Source organism: Lithobates pipiens, unplaced genomic scaffold, assembly GCF_037356315.1.
Source record: "Lithobates pipiens isolate NorthernLeopardFrog02 unplaced genomic scaffold, aLitPip1_a1.2 Scaffold_28, whole genome shotgun sequence".
In the NCBI taxonomy this organism is placed as follows: Eukaryota; Metazoa; Chordata; class Amphibia; order Anura; family Ranidae; genus Lithobates; species Lithobates pipiens.
Window position 1 is genome coordinate 172,767,637 of NW_027507789.1, and position 17,205 is coordinate 172,784,841.

Here is a 17,205-nt window from a genome sequence, read left to right on the forward strand (position 1 = left end):
TTTGGAAATTTGTTTGCAATAACTCCATCAGTATCACCAGCAAAGCAGCTTCATTATTATCCCATTAAAAGAAGAAGAAGAGAATGTGCGCTACATTTCGAGATTTCAGATTTTGCCACGCGTGAATTCTCCATTACGAACGCTAGTTTACAAGACCAACCGCTTCTGGCTTATCCTTGCTTCCAAGCATGCGTGTTTGTACTTTGGACTTTTGTCCGACAGACTTGTGTACACACGTTCGGGAAAATCCGACAATAGACATTTGTCCGCGGAAAATTTAAAAACGCGAGATCCAACATTTGTCTGTGGAAAATCCAACAACAATTTGTCCAATGGAGCGTACAAACGGTCGGATTTACCGCCAACAGCCTTTCGTCACACATTTCCCATTGGAAAATCCAATCGTGTGTACGAGGCTTCAGAGTTGCAGAGGAAACGTATGAGGATTTGGTGACTTTAGCTTACTTTCTGTCTTATAAACTATAGCCCTTTTGCAACCTCAAAGCTCTTTCTTGGCACCACTGAGAGCCTGGGACTGCCAACCTTACGCACCCATTAGTGTCAACTTCTGTACTTGGTTATTCAATGTACTGATTTGTTAATCTTGTTAAAATTCTTCAATAAAAAATATTTGGAAAGAAATTAATGTTAGATGATTGGGTGTTAGTGATTGGGTTTAGTTATACTTTTAAAGAGCAGTGGTGGAAATTAAATAATAAGCTCCTGGTTCTGCTTAAGTTTCTTGTTCCATTATTTAGCACCAAAGTAGACAGGAGAGACTTCATTCATTTTTAATATTAATTTTTTAGTATTTAATTTTGAGCTTTTTTTTTTTATATTTGCCTTACCAACCCAACAATAAGACATGCAATATATCATGTGCAGCAACTACACATCACTCAGGGATAGGCTTGTTAAAGGGAAGCAATTTTCAGACAATTACAACCAAGTTCGGACAGTAGTTGATCACAAAATCAACTGAATGCAACTTAAGCCGCGTACACACGATCGGAATTCTCGTCGGAAAAAGCTCTGATGGTTTTCCCGAAGGAATTTCAATGGAATTCGGCTCAAGCTGTCTTGCCTACACACAGTCACACCAAATTCCGATAGTTTATAACGCGGTGACATACAACACCTACGACGCGACTAGAAAAAGGAAGTTCAATAGTCAGTAGCCAATAGCTTCTGCCTCGTAGTTGAATCTGAGCATGCGTGATTCTTGGCGCGTCGGAATTGCATACACGCGATCGGAATTACCCGATAGAACGTTTTTCCGTCAGGAAAATTGAGAACATGCTATCAATTTTTTGCTGGCGGGAATTCGGACAGCTAAATTCCGATGGAGCATACACACGGTCGCATTTTCCAATGAAAAGCTCTCATCGGTCTTTTTCTGGACGGAATTCCGATCGTGTGTACGCGGCATAAGTGCCATTCGTTTCATCTTCTCCATTGAAAAGGAAGTCAACATCTTATGCCACGTAGACACGATCGGAATTTCGGCCAGCAAAAGACAGATGAGAGCTTTTCATTGGAAAATGCGACCATGTGTATGGTCCATCGGAATTTAGGTGGCCGAATTCCCGCCAGCAAAAATTTGATAGCATGTTCTCAATTTTCCCAATGGAAAAACTTTCAATTGGAAATTCCGATCGTGTGTATGCAATTCCGATGCACAAAAACTCACACATGCTCAGACACAACTACCAGGTATTGAACTTCCTTTTTCTAGTCCCTTCGTACGTCACCGCATTCTTGGTGGTCGGAATTTGGTGTGACCGTGTGTAGGCAAGACAGTTTGTGCGGAATTCCGTTGGAATTCCGACGGGAAAACCATCAGAGATTTTTCCGACGAGAATTCCGATTGTGTGTTTGCGGCATTATAGTATGTGCTGTATCTCTTTGTAAGCCAATAAAGATGGAAGCATTTGCCTGCGATAAGTGAGACTTGACCAATGAGGACCTCTTCTGATGGGACTTGAAGGATAAGAACACTGAAAAATGATTTAAGAATAAAATAAGAAACAAACACTCCATGGTATTTTTTTATAGAGTCGATATGTTTACACTTCTCTTGTTGGTATCATGATGAATATTGTTTTGTACAATGTGTGGAATGGTTGGGCTCTTCTAACATTGGAATGTTCATTGAATTATGTACACTGGGCACCTTGAGTTGTCCTTGGTGTGGATCTTACAAGTCTATGGGTAGACCAGAAGCTTTAGGTTGAGCTTGGCTTGTCAGCCAAATCTCCTTTTGACTTTGGTTCTGCCCACCACTCAGCAAAAATCCCTTCCTCATAATCCCCTTCCCCTTCAAACTCTGTATCAGACGGGGGTGGTTCTGTGTCCTGGACTGCTCCGACTTCAACCTGTAATATAAAAATGTACACTGTTAGAATATTGCTGTATGCATTAAGATTCCAGTGGAACTATTACTGGGAAGAATGGGAGACGAGACATCTGCCTAAGGGCTCATGTAGAATGCCTTTTAAGAGGCTGTGCACAGTGCAAAGCATCTTAATGTCCCCTGGCAAACCACCAAGTTTACAAAAGGATCACTGCTCATGCAGTTTAATTATACTTATGCCCCGTACACACGAGCGGACTTTTCGACATCCAAAGTCCGACGGGCTGAGTCCGTCAGACTATCCGATCGTGTGTGGGCTGCAACGGACTTTAGCGAAGCTAAAGTCTGACGGACTTTAGAAATGAAGCATGCTTTAAATTTTCCCGACGGAACTCCGCCGGACCCGGTCCCCTTCGAAAAATCCGCTCGTGTGTGTGCTACTCCGACGGACTAAAACCGACGCTAGGGCAGCTATTGGCTACTGTCTAGGAACTTCCTACGTCGAATCCAGTCGTACGTCATCACGTTCGACTCCGTCGGAGTTTGGTGTGATGGTGTGTGGTCAAGTCCGTTCGGTCGAAAAGTCCGCCAGAACTCCGGCGGAACTCCGCTAGAACTCCGTCGGAAGTCTGTCAGACTTAATCCCTCTCGTGTGTACGGGGCATTACAATTCCTTGAAAAAGTATTCATTACACCTCAAAATTTTTCACATTTTGTCATGTTACAACCAAAAACGTAAATGTATTTTTTGGGGGATTTTATGTGGTAGACAAACACAAAGTAGCACATTTGTGAAGTGGAAGGAAAATGATAAATGGTTTTACATTTTTTACAAATAAATATCTAAAAAGTGTGGCGAGCATTTGTATTCAGTCCCCCTGAGTCAATACTTTGTAGAACCGCCTTTCTCTGCAATTACAGTTGCAAGTCTTTTTAGGTATGTCGCCACCAGTTTTGCACATCTAGAGAGTGAATGTTTTGCTCATTATTCTTTACAAAATAGCTCAAACTCAGCAATTTCCAAGTCTTGCCACAGATTCTCAATTGGATTTACGTCTGAACTTTGACTGGGTCATTCTAATGCCCCCCCGTACACACAATCGTAAATTCCGTAAGCAAAAGTCCGATGAGAGCTTTTGGTCGGAAAATGTGATCGTGTGTATGCTCCATCAGACTTTGGCCAGCAAAAGATTGAGAGCAGGTTCTCAATTTTTCGGTCGGAAAAAGTTCAGATTGGAAATTCCGATCATTTGTACAAATTCCGATGCTCGGAAACAATTTGACACATGCTCGGAAGCATTGAACTTAATTTTCTCGGCTTGACGTAGTGTTGTACGTCACCGCATTCTTCACGGTCGAAAGTTCAGTGAACTTTTGTGGGACCGTGTGTATGCAAGCCAAGCTTGAGCGGAATTCCATCGGAAAAATCATCCAAGTTTTTTGACGGAAAATCTGCTCGTGTGTACGGGGCATAACACATGAATATGACCATTCCATTGTAGCTCTGGCTGTATGTTTAGGGTCGTTGTCCTGCTGGAAGGTGAACCTCCACCCAGTCTCAAGTCTTTTGCAGACTCTAACAGGTTTTCTTATAAGATTGCCTGTATTTGGCTCCATCCATCTTCCCATCAACTCTGACCAGCTTCCCTCTCCCTGCTGAAGAAAAGCATCCCCACAACATGATGCTGCCATCACCATGTTTCACGGTGGGGATGGTCTGTTCAGGGTGATGTGCAGTGTTAGTTTTCTGCTACAAATAGCGTTTTTCTTTTCAGGCCAAAAAGTTCAATTTTGGTCTCATCTGACCAGAGCACCTCCTTCCACATGTTTGCTGTGTCCCTCACGTGACTTCTCGCAAACTGCAAACAGAACTTCTTATGGCTTTCTTTTAACATTGGTTTTCTTTTTGCCACTCTTCCATAAATGCCAGATTTGTGGAGTGCATGTCTAATAGTTGTCCTGTGGACTTTTTCAAGGCACTGTATAAGCATAGTGTTGTACAATGGGGGCGTTGCTCTGAATGTGATAAGCATAGTTTGCTGCATTCGAGAAATGACTGGTATTTTAAACGGCCTTCAACACCAACCCTTAAAGGACAAGTACACTTTCCAAGCTACACTCTCTAGCTACCCCCCCCCCCCCCACCCCAATTTAACATAGAAAAGTGGTGGCTTCCTCTGGTTCTCAGGCCTAAAATATTCTCAAGTTACAGTACGTCTTTGACATTGGAGATACTTAGAGTACAGCCTTATTCACATCTATGGAAAGTCACAGTGCATAGGCAGCAGTTCTCAGGTGGCTGAGAATGTAAAAACCAGAGCAGAACCAAGCCCACTGAGTGTGAAATTTCCCTTAATCCTACCTTTGACTGTTGACACCAGAATGTATGCCCCCAATAAAAGTTATCTCTCTACTCCTGTTATAGTGACAACTATAATATTTTAGTGACAGGGAAGAAGAGCACGGGGTCCATAAAAAAAGCAACTCTTGGTGTAGGGTCCACAAAACCTTAATTGAAAGGGTAAAACATGTACATGTTCCCCCAAACGAACGCGTTTTGGGGGAATGGACTCCCTCTTCTTCGGGGCTGACATACAAGCATCATAAATGAAACAATTAGTGACTGCATTAAGTATTCCTAGTGGCTTAGAAACAAACAAATATAAACTAAATATGCATAAAAGTGATCCAATTGGATTAAGGATCATCAAAATGAAAATTAAAAAGTATGCTTTTCTATGCTGAAACATAGAAATACATGAATTATATAAAAATGTATTAAAAAAAAATGTATGTAAAAATATATATACGTATAATGATTGAGAGTCATTCATACACACACACACAAAATTCTTATAGATATATACACTTTATTATGTATTTCTATGTTTCGCAACCATACTATTTTAATTTTGACGATCCTTGTTCCAATTAGACCACAAAACTGCATGTTTTATTTACATCTGCTTGTTTCTAAGCTACTAGGCATACCTACTGCGGTCACTAATTGTTTAATATTTGATGCTCATATGTCAGCCCTGAAGAAGGGGTCCATTCGCCCGAAATGTGTTGGCTTAATGTACATGTTTTACCTCTTCAATAAACATTTTGTGAACCCTTCACCAAGCGCTGCATTTTTCTGCACACCAGGCACTCCCCCCCCCTCACCAAAGTCTTCTCACTGAAATGACCAAACAGTTGTACCCCAAATGATAGCACCACCACCATCTATTGTTGGGCACAACTCCACTGGAAGTGATTTTTTCCTCACTGTCTACATAGCCACCACTCCACGACTAGATACAGTCAGTCCAGCACAGTCTCCATCCCAAACCAGTAACTATAACATTTTAATTTTTTTCCCAAACGCAAAACCAAAAAAGTTCCAAAGACCGTTGTCAACGGGACAAATAGAGATGGTTAAAGTGGTTGTAAACCCTTACAACCAACCAAGTTTGACCTACAGGTAAGCCTAGATTAAGGCTTACCTGTAGGTCCAAGAAATATCTCCTAAACCTACATGGTTTAGGAGATATTTTCCGAAAGACAGGCACCGCTGTCTACAGCGCATGCGCCGCGGTAAACGGCGATATGCCGCGAGTGGCGGCTCCCGTGCACATGCACGGGAGTGACGTCATCGCGGCTTCGCCGAATGACAGCGGCGGAGCAGCGAGACCCACCGAGAAGATGGATGCGGCAGACTACAGGGGACAGCGCTGACTTCGCTGGCTCCTGTGTCAGGTAAGTGACACATAATGGACTACTATGCGATGCATAGTAGCCCATTATGCTTTACCTTTGCAGGGAATGAAAGAGGAAGTAAACTCATCAGGGTTTACTTCCTCTTTAATCTTCCTATTGGGGAAATAGCAATAAAAAAACAGACTTTCTAACCCTTCCCTGCTCTAATCCATTAGTTTGAACCGGAGTTTCGCTCTCCTGTTACCCATCTGAATGCCTTTAAGTCCAGTATATCAAAATTTACCTTGTAGAGAAGGTATTCCAGGACCCAACAGCTCTGATAATATGATGTGAGTATATGGTCATGTGATCTCAACAGAAGAGGACTATAAGATTTTAGCAGAGATCACAAGGCCAATTGTCAATGAGCATTTTTTGCTTCCAAACAAACACATATTTGAGGAACCCTGGGCATGTTTAATTTAAAGTATTATACAGTAGCACTAGCATTATTGAGTCTAAAAAGAGAAAATGAAGCACTGCATTAAACCAAAGCAAAGAGGCTGGAGAACCGATGGGTTTTGGTCTACTGTAACAACCCGGCTATAATGAACAACATATTAGTCACTATACTGCCATCCTTAGTGATAAGAAAATATATAATATTATCTGAGATGGATAAGGCCAGGTTCATGGTCTCCGATAAGCCTCTATTCTTGGCTATTGATTGTAAAAAACAGCAGCGGTAACTATGTCAACAACACACAATTACTGAAATGCAAAAAACGTGCACTTACAAATACAATATATGTTCAAAACTTTGGGGACCCCCTCCTATTACTGACAAAAAGCCAAGTCCATAACTACATTGTTTGAGGAGTTTGGTGTGGAGCAGGGGTGCCCAACCTTTTGAAGGGTGAGGGCCACCTAAGCGACTTGGTAACCGGTCGCGGGCCACAATGAGCAGAGCGGGTATATGGCAGCCCACTCTACTTTTTTTTTCTTTTTGATGATCGGATTGGAGGTAGGCGTTTGTAAACGGACACAAATCCATTTACATCTTCTACTCCTTAGAGGTGAATGGAGGGTCCAATTAGGTCGGACTGACCGTGTGAAAGGGGCCTATGGCTCAGTGCAGGTAACCCTCAGGTGCACTGCTCTGCACCTGTGGATCAGTTTGAAAGCAGCCCAGTAACCACTGCAGAACAGATATGCCCATATATACACTGTGATGTTAGTAATAAACTTACTATTAATAAAAGTATTCTATTCCATCACAGAGCAGGAGGTCACGGGCCACATCAGAGGGCTCCGTGGGCCACAGGTTGGCCACCCCTGGTGTGGAGGAACTCAAGTGTCCATTACTGAGCCATGACCTAAACCCTCAACCCTCATAGCTGAGATTCAATTGGAAAGTCTATTGCAAGACAGGATTTCTCCTCAAACATCTGAACCTGACCTCGCAAATGCTCTTGTGGATAAATGGGCACAAAGCTACAAACACACTCCAAAATCATGATGAAATCCTTCTATGATGAGTTGAGGTGGTTGTAGATGCAAAAGGGGGGTCAACTCAAGTTTCATAGTTAGCAAGGTTTAACAAAGACACCCATCCATCCAGTTCAACCTGAGTGAGTGTCTACAATTGTTCCTATCCCTGTACACTCACATCAGTCCTTACCCTCAAGGAGCCCACAATCCAAGCTCTCCATTCATATACCAGGGCCAATTTTGGACAGAAGCCAATTAACCTACCAGCATGTCTTTGGAGTGTGGGAGGAAACCGAAGTACCCAGAGGAAACCCACGCAGGCACAGGGAGAACATGCAAACTCCAGGCAGGTAGTGTCATGGTTGGGATTTGAACCAGCGACCCTTCTTACTGCTAGGTGCTAACCACTATACCGATGTGCCGCCCAAGTGTTTTGCCGAGGGGCACATGCATGCCTTTAGATTCCATGTATGAGCAGATATTGCGCCACTCTCCACAGTCGGAGATTTGCAGCATGTCTGCATATGCACACATAATGTGGGTATTTACAAAGCCCTAAATACCAGAACCCAGCAGCATGTGCAACAGGTCTCTTCTTGGTGCCTCTTTATTTTCTTGTAAATAGTATGCAGCTTAGAAGCTTTAAAATGGAAGTTTCCATCATAAACTTAAAAAAAATATATATATATATATATATATATATATATATATATATATATATATATATATATATTTTTTTTTTTTTTTTAAATGCCCCACAAGAGAATAATACTACTTATGTTTTTTCCTGGTTAAAGAGATGAGCTGGAATGTCCAGTAGACTCTTCAACATTTGACACTTTCCGGTGTGTTAGATAATTGTGCACCCAGCTGAAGGCTGTGATTCCACCCACCGATGGCTACATCACTACAAAATTTGCAGGGATACAATAGTGACGTAATAGGCGGCACATAAAATCACAAAGCATATTCCAAGGATTTGGTTAAGCTGGCTTTACACTGGTTGATTTCCTTCTTCAAAACTTCTCGCCACTACAGTCAAAAACGACATGACCCCATTAACCATTAGAATATAAAATGAACATTATTAAAATTTTCTAATTAAAGTCTACTAATGTATGGCCAGCTTTAGTGACATTTCTCCGCTTGAGTCCTAAGCCCCCGTACACACGGTCGGACATTCTGACGGAAAATGTCCGATTGGACCATGTTGTCGGATAATCCGACCGTGTGTGGGCTCCATCGGACTTTTTCTGTCGGAATGTCCGACCAACAAAGTTTGAGAGCTGGATATAAAATTTTCCGACAACATGATCCGATCGGACTTTGTCCGATCATTTGTAGAGAATTCCGATCGGACAAAGTGCCACGCATGCTCAGATCAAATTACGAGACCAAAGCTATTGGCTACTAGCCTGAACGTAGTCCCATCGTAACGAACGAACGTCATCACGAACGATCGGATTTTCTGACAACTTTGTCCGACCGTGTGTATGCAACACCAGTTTTGGACAAAATCCGTCGGAAAAAATCAGACGGATTTTGTGGTCGGAATGTCCGACCGTGTGTACAAGGGCTAACACCTCAACAGCAACATTGACAGCCATTTTGAGAGGTTTCCACTTTATTTTATGGAGAATATAACAGGAGGAACTGGAGTACACAAATACATCCCAAACACCCAGGTCCGAGTCATTATGGCTGGAAAATCTCACTGCTGAGGTATCCAGGAAAAATTAGAAGCCAGACACTGACTCGGCACACCAGGCTCCACCTGAGACTAAAATATTGCTTTTGGATGAACTGACCCTTCAAAGTGATTGTAAAGTCTTGGGGACTTACCAGCTCTGTGCAATGGTTTTCCTCGATCCTCCTTATCGCAGCTTGGGCTCCTGGCCCCTCCCTCCTGCCATGTGCCCCCCATTGCAAGCTGCTCTGCGTGTCCATTCACACACAACCGCGGCTCGGCCCTGCACCCTCTCTACTTAATGGCTCACTGGCTGTGATTGACACCCAATGGCTCCCGCTGCTTTCTCAGCCAATAAAGAGGGAGAGAACCAGCAGAGCTGAGGCTCCCATGCACAGCGCTGGAGAAAGAGCAGGCTCAGTTAAGTATGGAGAGGGTGGGAATGTTGCACAGGGAAGGCTTTTTACCTTCATGCATAAAACCCAACATTTTATATTCCTGATATGTGTCTGCTGTACCATGTACTTGTTTGAAAAGGTATCCTGTTCTCTTTGTGTGAAATTCCTGGTGTTCCCACCAGTCCCTAAAAATTGACCACACCAGGCTCAGTTCTCTAGCTATGCTGGAAATTCAGCCTGCTCTCCTCCAGGGATCAGACTTGTCCTGACACTCCCCCTTCACCGCCTTTCACTGGGAAGATCAGTGTGCTGCTGTTTCTATTCCCCCAGCTTTTATGCAGCTAAAAATAAAGGGAAAGTGATCACTTAAAAAAAATTGTATTTACAATATTTTTGTTTTATATCTATACACAAATGTTTTGCCTTTCATTTCTATTTTTACCTGAATGGTTTGTTTTACAAGGTGGGGGTTTACAATCACTTTTAACAATCATACGAACACAACATCATAGTCAAACTGGGCAGGCAGAAGAGAGTGGGTAGTGGGACATACACCTGATTGCCAATCTTCTTCTGTGATCAACGTTGTCCCCTCTTTACACACCAGGCTTGTTTTACTGAAGCTGAGCAGTTTCCTCCCTACATTTACACTGGACAATCTGTTATATTGATTGCTCATAATTAAACCATTGCTTGCTTAGTGAGTCCATCAACTCTTGCATGGTCTTTACGAGCCATCAAAATATACAGTGTAATTAGGAGTAATGAGGATTACTTCTCTTACAGTGCTAATCTGTTTGTGGTCTTGCAAATGAAAAGAAGAATTACAGAACCACAAGAGCATCAAACATTCCAACTGCAACAATGATGTCACAGACACCCTGTCCAGTGATGAAAGCTTGTTCAGTTAGAAAACTTTTTTGTGGCTTGTCATCTACTCAAATGAGACTAATGCCGCGTACACACGATCGGACTATCTGGTGGACTTAGTCCGGCGGACAAACCTCCGGACTTTGAAGAGGAGGTCCGCTGGACTTCAAAATGAGTGGACCTGCCCACACACGACCGGACTTTTCCGGCGGACAAGGTGCGGGGGACAAACCGCCGGACTATGGCCGGACTTTTGAAATGAACGGACTTGCCCACACACGGAAGAAAGTCCATTCATTTTGAACGCGGCTCCAGGTAGAAGGGACTAGCCAAGGAAGTCAATGTTGCTGCCTTCGGTGATGAGACTGACACCTCGCCGGCCCCGTCACCTGGTATGCACTTAAAGGGGAAGCCCTACGCCCAAAAAATGGCATGGGGGGTCCCCCCCAAGGTCCATATCAGACCCTTTTCCGAGCACACAGCCCGGCCAGTCAGGAAAGGGGGTGGTGATGAGCGAGTGCCCCCCCCTCCTGAGCCGTACCAGGCCGCGTGCCCTCAACATGGGGGGGGGGGTGCTTTGGACAACCCTTGCCGTTGGTTGTTGGGGTCTGCGGGCGGGGGGTTTATCTGAATCAGGGAGCCCCCTTTAATAAGGGGGCCCCCAGATACCGGCCCCCCACCCTATGTGAATGATTATGGGGTACAATGTACCCCTACCCATTCACCTGGTGAAAAAAGTGTAAATAAAACACAACACAAGGTTTTAAAATCATTTATTGCACAGCCACGGGGGTCTTCTTCCGTCTTCAGCATAACCCCAAAAGCTGAAGGATGACACATGATCCCATACCCAATAGTAGGTTACACCGCCCAGGAGCCTCAGGACAGTGGAAGACGTGTGAGGCTTATGGCCGTTGAGGTCACTAAGATGGCACGTCTGATGGAAGTCACATGTCCGGGAACAGGATGTGATGTCATACACCTGGCAGAAGAGCACCCGAACATCGGCTGGTGAGGAGCAACATAGTCTTGGAGAGAAGCCAGTCACCATGATAATATGTTTTGGGGGCTTGCCCTACCTCACCAGCCAACGTTCGGGTGCTCTTCTGCCTGGGGTATGACATCACATCCGGTTCCCAGACATGTGACTTCTGGTGGTCTCAGTGACCCTGGCACCCGTAAACCACACACTTCTGCCACTGTACTGAGACTTCTGGGTGGTGTAAACCACTGTTGGGTCCAGGATCATGTGTTATCCTTCAGCTTTTGGGATTAAGGGGCAGTTCACACCACATGCAGTCCGGTGTGGGTTTTTTTCTGCATCAAAAAAGCATGAAAAGTAAAATGATATGGTTTCCAATTGCATAGTTCACATCAGTGTGGTCGGTTCCAGGGCTTTCCAGTTCCGGAAAAAAAAAAAAGTAGAACATGCTGCATTTTCCTTGCAGTGCACTGTACTGAAATGCGGCAAAATACATCAAAATACATCGGAATGCACTGAGACACATCAAAAATGCACTGGACCCCAGTACAGTAAAAAAAAAAAAAAAAAAAAAAAAACAGGAATAAGAAGAAGAAAAAAAAAAGCATCTGTAATGCATCCAGAAATGTGTTAAAAATGTGCATGCAGAAACGCATTCCCGAACGGATTTGGAGTGTGTTTTTGTGGTGTGAACCAGCCCTATGTGTTTCTGCTCTTCACTAGCTTGGTGATGTATCAAGTCTAGCCAAACCTGCATGTCATGCTTTAACTTTACATTAAAAGTATATTTTGATTTTATCTATTCCTGGCCTTTTGGCTATATTGACTTCCACAGGGCTGGGAGCATTCCTTTATTTGTTGTTTGTGCTCATGTCTCATTGCTGGGTATTGCATGAGTAGTTGGAGCTGCTCTTAATGTGGTTATCTACTGTACATATCCCCTTGGAACCTCCATTGTGCTTGGTACTTGCATTTTGTTTCTGCAGTTCAAGAGCTGTCTGAAAGTGGTTGTAAACCCATTACAACCACTTTAACCTACAGGTAAGCCTAGATTAAAGCTTACCTGTAGGTGCAAGAAATATCTCCCAAACCTAAAAGGTTTAGGAGATATTTTCAGAAATAGCAACACCGATGTGTACGGCGCATGCGCCATAGACACCAGGCTCTAGACATGGGCGCTGTCAATAAATTTGTTTCGTTCTGATCCGTTTCGATTCGTAATAAAATTAATTCGTACTTCGTATTTCGTGTCCGAAATTCCGTTCTGTTTCGTACGAAATACGAATTGTCGTTAGGTTCGTTACGAACGTAACGAACGTTCTTTACGATGAATTTAAAGGCAAAAACATTGCTCATTATGCTTATTATGACTTGCAAAAGACTTCTGTAATAGAAGTCAATGTAAGTTGCCTGAAGACATCAGTGAAGGACTTTCCTCCTCTCTGGGCAGGCTGCCAAGAAAAGATCAAAATGATACAATGTTTCTTCTTCAATGGGCTGAACTCCTGTGTAGAGTTCTCAGTTTAACCATTTAAAGACTAAATCTTTTCTGACACTTGTTGCTTACAAGTAAAAATCCAGTATTATCTGCTAGAAAATCACTCAGAAGCCCCAAAAATTATATATATTTTTTTAGCAGAGACCCTAGGGAATAAAATAGCGGTTGTTGCAATATTTTATGTGACGCTGTATTTGCGCAGAGGTCTTTCAAACGCAAGTTAGCCCTTTTTTTTTTCGGTCGACCTCTAGAGAGCACTGACATCAGCAGCGTGACATACAGCAATGACACCTGCACCGTGATAGAGTGATCTGACACCAGCACTGTGATATACAGCACTGACATCAGCAGCGTGACATAAAGCACTGACACCAGCACCGTGATAGAGTGATCTGACATCAGCACCGTGATAGAGAGTACTGACCTCAGCAGCGTGACATAAAGCACTGACACTAGCACCGTGATATACAGCACTGACGTCTGCACCGTAAGCAGCCCCAGGAGGAAGTCAGCATAGCACAGGGATGGTGGGAGCCCCTCATAATAAGCAGCCCCAGGAGGAAGTCAGCACAGCACAGGGATGGTGGGAGCCCCTCATAATGAGCATAGCACAGGGATGGTGGGAGCCCCTCATAATATGCACAGCAGAGGACGGTACAGCCCCAGGAGTAAGTCAGTAAGTCGTACGAATCTCAAATTCGTACGAAACGAAACGCACATGACTACCAGGCTCAGGCGCTCTGAGAGCGCAGTTTCTAATGCCGATCATGCCGTTAGTGGCGGCACCAGCGTGAATGCGCAAGAGTGACGGACTAGATGGCGGCGTCAGAAGAGGCGAACGAGGGCTTCGATCTCAGGTAAGTAATTCATAATGAGCTAGTATGCTATGCATACTAGTACATTATGCCTTTGTCTTGCAGGGTGTATTTTTTTTTTTCAGAGGCTTTACTTCCTCTTGAAAGTCCAATGCCTGGATCTACAACCAGATGAAGCATACCAGACAGGGGAACCTGCCAACATTACCAGAGGGAGGGCATTGAGAATCAACCTGATCCTCAAGACCTGAACAGAAAAGGGCCCAGAGGGGAATGACTCTACACGAAAAGGAACACTGAACCTGAATCAGCAAGAAGCTGATCTACCAGAACCCACTAAAACAGTTGGAATGACAACAAATATCCATGTGTGGACAAAAAACCCACAATCTGATGTGGTCAACGAGATATGGGGACAAGTCCTAGAATTAACAGGTCCTCAGAAGTAACCTAATACAAAATACATCCAGGTGAGAAAGACCAGCTGGTCAAAGTGGGAAGCCCCAACAACCACGACCCTCTGGTTTTAAGGGAAGTGAACTTTGTGTCTAAAGAGATTCTTTCGGTCAGACAACCAAACTCAATGAGTGAGATTTACCAGGCAAAACCCTGAATGAGCTAGAACACCGGTTGCGACATGACTCCTGAGTCCACCAGAGAACCCAGGAAACAAATATAGCACCTGTTTAAGTACTATTGCACTACAACCCTTTTCACTTGTGAGAGTGCAGGGCAACAAGGTTAGCACATACAGTACCTCACAAAAGTGAGTACACCCCTTACATTTTTGTCAATATGTTATTATATCTTTTCATGTGACAACACTAAAGAAATTATACTTTGTACAATGTAAAATAGTCAGTGCACATCATGTATAACAGTGTAAATTTGCTGTACCCTCAAAATAACACACAGTCATTAATGTCTAAACAGCTGGCAACAAAAGCGAATACACCCCTAGGTGAAAATGTTCAAATTGGGCCCAATTAGCCATTTTCCCTCCCTGATGTCATGTGACTCATTAGTGTTACAAGGTCTCAGGTGTGAATGGGGAGCAGGTGTGTTACATTTGGTGTTATCGCTCTCACTCTCTCATACTGGTCACTGGAAGTTCAACTTGGCACCTCATGGCAAAGAACTCTCCAAGGATCTGAAAAAAAGAATTGTTGCTCTACATAAAGATGGCCTCGGCTATAAGAAGATTGGCAAAACCCTGAAACTGAGCTGCACCACGGTGGCCAAGACCATACGGCGGTTTAATAGGACAGGTTCCACTCAGAACAGGCCTTGCCATGGTCAACCAAAGCAGTTGAGTGCACGTACTCAGCGTCATATCCAGAGGTTGTCTTTGAGAAATAGACGTGTGAATGCTGCCAGCATTGCTGCAGAGGTTGAAGGGGTGGGGTATCAGCCTGTCAGTGCTCAGACCATATGCCTTACACTGCATCAAATTGGTCTGCATGGCTGTCGTCCCAGAAAGAAGCCTCTTCTAAAGATGATGCACAAGAAAGCACTAACAGTTTGCTGAAGACAAGCAGTCTAAGGACATGGATTACTGGTACCATATTCTGTGACCTGATGAGACCAAGATACACTTATTTGGTTCAGATGGTGTCAAGCCTGTGTGGCAGCAACCAGGTGAGTACAAAGACAAGTGTGTCTTGCCTAGAGCCAAGCATGGTGGTGGGAGTGTCACTGGGGAGCTACAGTTCATTGAGGGAACCATGAATGCCAACATGTACTGTGATATACTGAAGCAGAGCATGATCCCCTCCCTTCGGAGACTGGGCTGCAGGTCAGTATTCCAACATGATAATGACCCCAAAACAGACCTCCAAAATGACCACTGCCTTGCTCAGGGGAGGGCTGGCAGCCTTAGGCCTGGGGGGCAAGTCCAGTCAAGTGGCCCATTGAACCACTGAATCAGCTCACCACCCATCTACACCACATTCCCCATACAGAGAGAGAGGGAGACTGCTCCACATTGCCCCAAAGAGAGAGAGACTGCTTCACACTGCCTGCACAGAGAGAGACCGCTTCACACTGCCTGCACAGAGAGAGACCGCTTCACACTGCCTGCACAGAGAGAGACCGCTTCACAATGCCTGCACAGAGAGAGACCCCGCTTCACACTGCCTGCACAGAGAGAGACCCCGCTTCACACTGCCTGCACAGACCCCGCTGTACACTGCCTGCACAGAGAGAGCAGTCACTTTCTGTGCAGGCACTGTGAAGCAGTCAGTCTCTGTACAGGCAGTGTGAAGTGAAGCAGTCTCTCAGAAAGAGACTGCATGATTGCCCCCAGAGAGACTGAGAAAAAGAGCTTGCCCCTTCCCCACACACAGTACACAGACCAATGAGACTGCAGGAAGATGAAGACTAAAGACTGTGCTGTCACTGCCACCACACTAAGCACTACCTGTGGAGTCCGGAGCTTCTCTGGTGAGTGAGCACCACACCACTGGGCAAGCCAAGCAAGCAGAGTAGCTGAGAGTCACAGTGAGCGCAGCAGCCTAAACACACAAGTCCTGCTGTCTCCCCGGCATGAACACCAGATTCCCCAGGGTGCAGGTTCCTCCTGTCTCAATTGCGGATAGTAAGAAATGCACATGCAGGCGCATGCCGGAGCACCAGCCAGATTAAGGGCATTGTGGGCCTGGTGCTGCAGCGGAGCAGGTTTAGGAGTGGCAGGGATATGAGGTAAGTAATGTCATATCCCAGCTCTTGCCCAGACTTGGTCACAGCCTCACAGGGCTGTAATGTTAGGGAAGCCCAGAACTTGAATTACCAAGCTTCCGTAAGAGCCATGTGTGGGTGTGTGCTCTGAGGTGAAAGTTTCCAAGCCATTAGAATACAGTGATCACTGCTGGCAGCTATAGCAGCCAGCACTGATCGCTAAAAAACATAAAGACACGCTGGTTGTACGGTCAGTTGATGGAGTCAAATTCTGTACAACCAGTCTGCACAGAGATTGAAATGTCTGCTGAACCGGCAGAATTTCAATCTGTCTATTGTGGCCTAAGTCCACCAGTCTCTGGGTTTAATAATATCCTCAAATCTTCTGAAAGGGGGGCTCCACTTAGGTGTACAAATTCACTTTGAACTCCACCTTATTTCCAGAACTCTCTTTAGGGTCCTTTAACACTGAAGGCGCTGTACAGGCGTTTTAGTGCTAAAAAATAGTACCTGTAAAGCACTTCTTATGCCACCCCAGGTTTCCCACTGGGGCGGTGCGCTTGAAGGACATTCTGAAAAGTCCAGCAAGCAGCATTATTGGGGCGGTTTGGGAGAGGTGCCCAGCCCATTGAAATTAATGCAACACGGCCATTTTTAACACTTTCTTTGGCCACTAGTGGGGGTTAAAAGTGCCCCGCTAGCGCCACTAAAACAATGATAAAGCGCCACTAAAACGAGCAGCGCTGTACCACTA

The 17,205-nt window shown here is 44.5% G+C and overlaps 1 protein-coding gene across 1 annotated transcript in view; it reads right to left on the minus strand.

The window, feature by feature from the left end:
• Positions 1-2,035: 2,035 nt before the first annotated feature.
• Positions 2,036-17,205, minus strand: part of P3H4 (prolyl 3-hydroxylase family member 4 (inactive)) — a 57,952-nt gene continuing 42,782 nt past the window's right edge. Inside the window, exon 7 of the mRNA XM_077459941.1 lies at positions 2,036-2,375. Within this exon, the coding sequence (XP_077316067.1) occupies positions 2,226-2,375 (150 nt within the window). The 3' untranslated portion in view covers positions 2,036-2,225. The remainder of the gene's footprint in view (positions 2,376-17,205) is intronic.